The sequence below is a fragment of the Antechinus flavipes genome, chromosome 5 (assembly GCF_016432865.1).
Source record: "Antechinus flavipes isolate AdamAnt ecotype Samford, QLD, Australia chromosome 5, AdamAnt_v2, whole genome shotgun sequence".
Lineage (NCBI taxonomy): Eukaryota > Metazoa > Chordata > Mammalia > Dasyuromorphia > Dasyuridae > Antechinus > Antechinus flavipes.
Genome location: NC_067402.1, coordinates 231,546,923 through 231,554,614, shown reverse-complemented (window position 1 = coordinate 231,554,614; position 7,692 = coordinate 231,546,923). Strand labels below are relative to the sequence as shown.

Here is a 7,692-nt window from a genome sequence, read left to right as displayed (position 1 = left end):
TTATATTTATTCCTCAAACTATCTCCCATTCCAAGCACTTGAAACTGTTTATAAAGCTGAACTGAAGCTTAGTCTTCAAAGACATAAAAGAATGAACTAAGTATTAGTTTTGATTTTTTCAACGTTCTTGGGAATTCCACAGTATTCTATTTTTAATCTTTACTGAGTGCCCAATGTACAGCAGAGAACACCCCTACTCTATATATATGGCTTACAATCTAAGAGAAAAGATATTTACGGATTGTTTTTCTTGGTCATCTGCCATTCAACTGGTAGAGTGGATGAGAAAAAGCAGGGGGGAGGGGGGGAGAAATACAATGAAAGCCATCATTTTATCTATTTAAGGTCTTTTAAAATAAATTTATACATTAAACACTGTAAGGCAACTCAGTGATTCTTAAATGGGCCTGAATCATATGCTACCAGACTCTGGACAAATTATATTTCAGTTCATTCCTTTATCATGTTGCAAAAAATTAATATTTTGATACAGAACTATTTTAAGCTAGTATGTTAATGGAGAAAATACAAGGAAGAAAAAGAAATGCTGTGGTTGGAGAAGGTGGACAATTTATTTCTGTAACAAACTACTGATTTGCTTCAAGTATTTATATTTTATTTTCACAAAAAGATTTATAAATAATACACTCCTAAGTACATCACAGCAGTGCAGACTATCCTATTCAATTGACCAGCATATCTAAAGAGTGTTTTCTTTTATATAACTTCATAGCCTTCAGAAGCAGACCCATATAAGTAGGAAAAAACAAAAGGGCAATAATTTCATAAAAATAATCAACTACTGTATCTTTTCTTGAGTTCTTCAAGAGAATTATCCTTCAATCCCGAATTTTCCATGTGACTAAATAACGCACATGTAACTAGAAGAAAAAAAAATTAAATGTTATTTAAAATTTTCACTTTAATACCTTTTTAAAATTTGATACTTTGGTGCATGATTGATTGGTATCCTTCCAATAATGCTTATTAACCTCATCTCACAATGCCTTCTCATTCTGTGCAATTTTCATCTTAGCCTTTCCAGAAATGTCTAAAAGGAAATTTTTCTTTGTCTTCTCAGAGCATATATATCAGACTTTCCTAATCTAAGAGTTGTCAAAAGAGGTGATAACTACCTATTTCTAGCAATTCACAAGGTACAAATGACACCCCAGAAAGAAACTAGGAAGCCTTGCCAAAGATTATCAAGTCTTAGATGAGAAATTAAAGATCATAGTGGTAATAGTTGGTTTTTTCTATCATGCCTACTGAAGATAAGAGATGCAGAAAAGAAATATTTGGGATGAATAACAAGGTAAAAAGTTACTAAGTATGGATTTATAGTTTAAAATATAGAAATGTCAGGCTCTTGGCCAATAATGGAATGTATTTTAATGAGAAATGGTAAAATGTTATTTCCTTAGAATTGCTGATATAATAAAAAAGATTTTAAATTGAAAAGGAACAGGAAGAAAACTACCAGTATATATTTATCAATCCAGATAGATGCCAGAAAGCAGTTATAATATAAAAATAGCAGTTAAGACACCAGAAACTCAAAGAGGAAAAAAATCCGAGAGAGAAGGCAAGTAGCAGACTCATGGCTTCAAACGTCTAAGGCAAATTTGGGTTCCTATTTGTAAAAAAAATAAAAGAACTGCAAATTATAACCATATGAAATACTGCTATAACTCATGATGAAAAGAAATGTAAATGAAAATTCTGAGATCCCAATACACATTCAGTAAATTAGGAAAGAAGAGCAATTGGCTATAGAAAGTCAAACACTAATATATTATGGATGGTGGTATGAATTGGTCCAATAATCCTACAAAATTTAGAGAGTAACTAAAAAGCTATTAATTAGTGATTCAAATCTCATTGAAAGCATATATATATGTAGGAGATTGATATTCATGGTAAGCAGGATGATGATAATTAATATTAATAATTAATATTAATTATAATTAATTAATAATAATATTAATATAATAATTATAATTAATAATTAATTAATATTAAGAAAAGCTGTTCTATCAAGGAAAATAACCTTTGGAAAAGTGGCAAAACAGTACTGACACCAAAAATAAAATACATAGGGAAATTAACACCTAGCAGCCTTGATGAGTTAAAATTATCATGCCTAGAGGATTTGTATATCCCTGTGTATCATGAAAGAAATGCAGGTATGAGAAGTGGCTCATGGGATGCAGTGGATGTAGTTTTACCAAGATTTTACCAAAGTATATTGCTCTCTAATATTATTCTCATAAAAAAGATGGAGGTGTGCTAGATGACATTCTGACTAGGTTTGAAGCTGACTGAATAGCTAGTCAAACAAAAATCACTAATTATTCCATTTAAACTTAGGAGTTGTACCAGAGATTTGTATTTACTTGGTCTTGCTTTTTTCCCTATCATTTCACAGTGATCTAGATAAGAGTATAGATGGAATGCTTATCAAATTTATAGATGACACAAAACAGTAGATGAAAGAAAAAGAACCCCAAGAGTCTTGGCACACTAAAATATAGTATTCAATCAAATAAAGATAAAAGTAAAACTACACCTGAATTCACAAAACCAGTTTCACAAGTACAAGGTAATCAGAGAGAATTTTTTGAAAAAAATTTGAAAGTTTTGATGGATTATAAGCTCAAAGAACCAAGGGTACCACTTAGGCTCCATTATAAAATGTGCACAATGTGTAGGAATGTGGTTATCTTGCTGTATTGTCCCTGATAAAACTATATCTGGAATACCATTCAGTTTTGGTACATTTTAGGAAGGACATTCATAAGAGGAGAATACAGAGAATAGCAACTAGAATGATAGAAAGATATTTAGTTTGACGACCAGTTGGAGAAACATGAGATGATTAATTTAGAAAAGGGAATATTCATTATTCATGGGTGACATGTTATCTTCCGGTATTGGAAGAGTTGCTATATGGAAGAGATATTTTATTTGCTTTATTGGTTCCTATAGGTCAGAAATAGGAGCAATAGGCAGAAATTACAAAGGGGTAACTTAAAACTTTCTGATAAGAAAACCTTCCCACTGTTAAAGGTATGTAAAAATAGAATTGGCTGCCTTAAAGGGCAGTGGGATCTTCAAGTAAAGACTGCATGAACATTTGCTGAATATGCTGTATAAAGTATACTTTTACAGGGATAATTTCATATACAGAACCACTGAGGTGCCTTCCAACTCTGAAATTCTATAATTCTTTACCGAATCCTAATTCCCACTTGCCCTTTCCTCATTTAGAACATAGTATTTTTTTTTTTTTCAGATACCTTTGGCAATCTTGAATAATTATATTTACTTGGCTAAGCAGCTTTAAATAAAACAAGAGATTAATTTGTTTGTCAGAATTTGGTCCATAATGAAGACATTACCTGACAAGTACAATAATAGCAATTTAGAAAAAAAATTCGATTAAAAATTTTTTAATGGGCTTTTAGGACTAAATTAATTTTCTGCTTAACTGAAAATAAGGTACACGTTTTTTTTTGCCTAATTGTTCATTGTTGAAAATATTTTTAAGCCATACAAATCTTCTTATTTAATATATATAGCATAAGGAACATGGTCTCTCTCTGGTTATTCAAAATCCTATGGTATCAACCATGGTGGAACATGACTTTCCCTGCTCCAGGGACCACTGTGGTAGGCTGCCTAAGGAAGAACCTGATCAGGTTAAAGTTCCCATGATTTTTAATACTGAAAATGGGGTCATGAATAGCTCCTGCACTTTCAATCCAGGCAAAATAGGAAGACCCAGTCTCCAAGATAAAAACACTTCAGTGTCATCCTAAAAACCAATGATCCTTCATCATAATGTCAAGTAGATGAAAATGAATAGAATGAATGCTGGAAGAGACTTTAAAATTCATACTGCCTCATTTTAAAGATGAGGACCTTGCCCAAATATCTTTACAAGTATTAAATGTAAGGTTTATACTTAAAAAACATAGCAGAAATTTCCAAGAACAGAAAAATTTCCCTCCATATTACTTACCCTTTTTTTCTGATTCAGACATAAACATTACTGCCATATCAAATCTTTTTACTTCAGATAATCTTTGTAAAATTTCAAGGATAAGTGATGGTTTTTCTTTGCTGAAATGATACAGATAAGAAAACAAATATAAATAAAAAATAATATTTTTAATTTCTTTTTTAAAATCTGTAATTAACCTTAAGGACTAGATTTTTTTTTTCTTTCAGCTCTTCATTTTTCATTTATTCAATTTTAAAGCAGAATTTTCATAACATTGTTCTAATTTCTCAGAGACTTAGGACTTTTTCCATCTGAAAAAATTAGATCTTTAATTTTTCAGAGGTCTAAGAATTGCAAAGAATTATAAAATATCCATTTCTGGGTACCTGGAAATGATAAATTAGCTTACTTAGACTCTATCTTCTCTCTTCTCCCCATCCCTTCCCCAGAGATTAGCAAATGCATTTTCCCCTTCCTTTTTGCCATTTTGCTTTCTAATTTCAATATTTAATATTTCTTTTAAGTTTTTCTAATGATAAAATACATAAATGTAAATGAAAACCACTTCAATTACATTTACTAAAATAAGTAAAAAGCAATGAATTTCCTATATTACACAGTAAAAGTAAATCTTGGTAACATATTAAGATATTAAGAAACTCAACTTACTCAATGTAAAAATCATGCAGAATTTTCAAAATTTGGTTGAATACATCTGGCTCTAAGGATTTTTGAAACAGCTTAGGATATAGTGAAGGCTCAATTTGCTTGGGGAAAAAAAGAATAATTATAAAAGTTACTGAGCTAAATATATAGGCTTATAAAAATCATAATCACAAATCCCCTTTTTCATCAGCCACTTAGGAACACTTTGAGATGAGGAATTACTGCTATATGTACAATTAGCCATGTATTAAAATGGACTTGAGAATCTCCATTGAATTCAAAGATACAGTAGGATGTAGTTAAAAAAAAAAAAAAAAAGAAAGAAAGAACAAATAGGAAATTATAGCTTATTGAAAATACAAGGTAATTGATAATCTTGGTAGCTTATTCAGACCTGGAAAAGCAGAGTCCAAAAAAAAAAAAAAAAAAGCACAAGAGATTCACTTTATATACAAACAAGTTCTCATGAAAACAAAAATGACTTTTCTAGTTTTGCCCTTTGATTAAAAATTTAGATTCATTAAATTTGAAAAGGGGGAAATTTAATAAGTGGCTAATTTTCTTCAACCAAATGAAAGCCTAACAGAAGACAATTCCTGGAATAAAGATTTTTTCACTATTTTGAAGAACTCAACTAGAAAAACAGATTAAAGTTTCAATATGTAATTCACATTAATATAATTTATATAATAAATTATACAACAGGATACAATGTTAAAGAAAACAAACTTTTCCCACATATGCCAGTTTAGTCAGAACATGCCCAAACCAGAACATTTCTTTCTCTCCAAATTCTTTACTTTTCCAAATTTCCCTATTATTGTGAGGTCCTACGCCAACTTGCCTTTTACTATCCTCATTGCTTAGCCATAGTAAGCACTTACTAAATGATATTATGAGTCTGTGTTGAGATCAGGTGATGAACAAAGATTTAACTTTTCTTTTAAAAATTTAAGATATTATGGATATCTTTTGTTTTTTGTATCACATTTCTAGATATACAATTGAGCTTTTCCCTTGTGAAAAAAAACAAAAAACTACTAAACAATACCAATCAATATAGTCATCATATTTGACAAAATATGCAACATTTTGCATCCAAAGTGCACCATCTCTCCAAGAGAAAGAAACAAATGCATTTTCTCTTCTGTTCTTCAGGGCTCAAGGTTGATTATGACAATTAAAGTTTTAAATAGAACTGCTAACACATTGCTTACCTTTAGGTACTGATATAACATATCTGGAGAATTCTTCAGCTTTCTGAAATCAGATTCAAGCTGAAATGAGTTTGCAGGTATTGGTGGAAGAATCGTTGTAATAAATGAAGCAGTTATTTTTTTTACTTCAGTGCAATTTTTCCTGCTGAAAGACTGATGTGCAGTTGATGACTCCACTTTTATATTGGCATGAGGTCTGAAATACATTGAATACCTTATATAGTGCTATATATTATTTCGTTTTATTTGACTCAAACAAGTCTTTGAGGGTGGTACTAGAGATAATATCTTTATTTCATATGAACAAATTGAAGCTCAGGAACGTTAGAGGGTTTTGCCCATGGTCACTTAAATCTAGGTGTCAAGCAAGAATTGAACCAAAGTTTCCTTCCATTAGACATCAGGTTACCTGAACTAAAGTTCTTGCCTGGGAAAAATATCATAAATAAAAAACTGAATTAGACCACACATTCTCTCTAGAGACCATTTAGTTCTATGTTGTAATTTTCCCCACCTTAGAACTAAAAAAAGATTTGGAGAAAAAAGGATAGATGTAATTGAAAACCTTGTACTTATCAAACATTGAAAAAAACTTTGGTTCCAGTCTTAATAAAAAGCAAAAGCTTTTAAAAAGTTGTCAGCAAAATTCTGAATAAAATTAAAATCAGAGGAAAAATGTTTCCCTTTAGTAAGTACCTTCTTATTAGGTTAATTTTTTGATGAAGCAATCACTTTTATTAAAAGTTTATGAAATTTAAGCTGAAATAAAATCTTGCTTAATTTAGCTTATATACATGCGTTAATTATTACCACATATTTTTCCACCACCAGGGGAAAACTTGATTATTTTTAAAAATGTAAAATCAAATATGTGAAACATATAAAAACATTTTCAATGCTATAATTGAAGCTATCACCATCTTTTGAATATTTTTAAATTAATAAGTTTAAGCAAAGTTTATTACCAAATTTTAAGAGATTAAAATCATATATATATTCTCACAGCACTATCATTAATAATCTATAACCAAACTTTATCATTAACATCAAATTCTCTCTAACATCATTCAACTGAGCAATAAAGAAGCAAACTAGATTGATGATGATGACCTGAAGTAGTGACTGACTCAATGACATTAAATTCTCTGACCATCGATATATTTCACTGACCATCAATATATTTCAGTTTATTTTCATGTACATAAAAATAATCACTGTTTGTAAAGACAATAACTAATACTATGTTTGCACAATGTTGGACAGTGTGTCCCCCAAATTAATTTTTTGTAGTAGACAAGCAACAATAAAGGTCTTAGTATCTTTCCTTGTGTTTCCTTAAACAAAATTTCAGATATTACACTTAAAAAAAAAAAAAAAAACCACTGGTGAAAATTTAATTATATGATTCTACTTAAGTCAAAACTGCACAACTGTTTTTGCTTTTGATAGTAATAAAGGTCAGAATAAATAAAAGAAGTAAATTTTTCCATGGCAATCATATCCCCAATAGAATGCTGGCAAAGTACACATTTGTACTTACTGTAGGACTGAAGTGTCTGTGATTTCTTCTATTTTTGATACTTTTGCTTTTGGAGTATCACTTGTGGGCAAAAGATCACCTTGATTTGCATTCTTTTTAGTTGTAAAAGTTGAAGCCTTCACAACATCTGTTGTATCAATACAATTGGTCTCTAACACAGAAATGGTATTTGTTGCAGGCAAATCAATACTTTGTACCAAGTCACCGATTTCTTCAATGATGATTGTCTTCAATGGTTTCTAAATTGGATGGTGAAGTCAGTT

At 30.2% G+C, this 7,692-nt stretch overlaps 1 protein-coding gene across 4 annotated transcripts in view; it reads right to left on the bottom strand.

Annotated features, from left to right (window-relative positions):
• Positions 1-548: 548 nt before the first annotated feature.
• The window catches only part of RPAP3 (RNA polymerase II associated protein 3), a 52,841-nt gene continuing 45,697 nt past the window's right edge, over positions 549-7,692 (bottom strand). For all 4 annotated transcript variants that reach the window (XM_051961126.1, XM_051961123.1, XM_051961124.1 and 1 more), the window contains 5 exons: positions 7,430-7,668; positions 5,890-6,085; positions 4,676-4,773; positions 4,025-4,125; positions 549-881 (listed from right to left, as the gene is read on the bottom strand). In XM_051961126.1, coding sequence (XP_051817086.1) covers positions 796-881; positions 4,025-4,125; positions 4,676-4,773; positions 5,890-6,085; positions 7,430-7,668 — 720 coding nt within the window. In that variant the 3' untranslated portion in view covers positions 549-795. The remainder of the gene's footprint in view (positions 882-4,024; positions 4,126-4,675; positions 4,774-5,889; positions 6,086-7,429; positions 7,669-7,692) is intronic.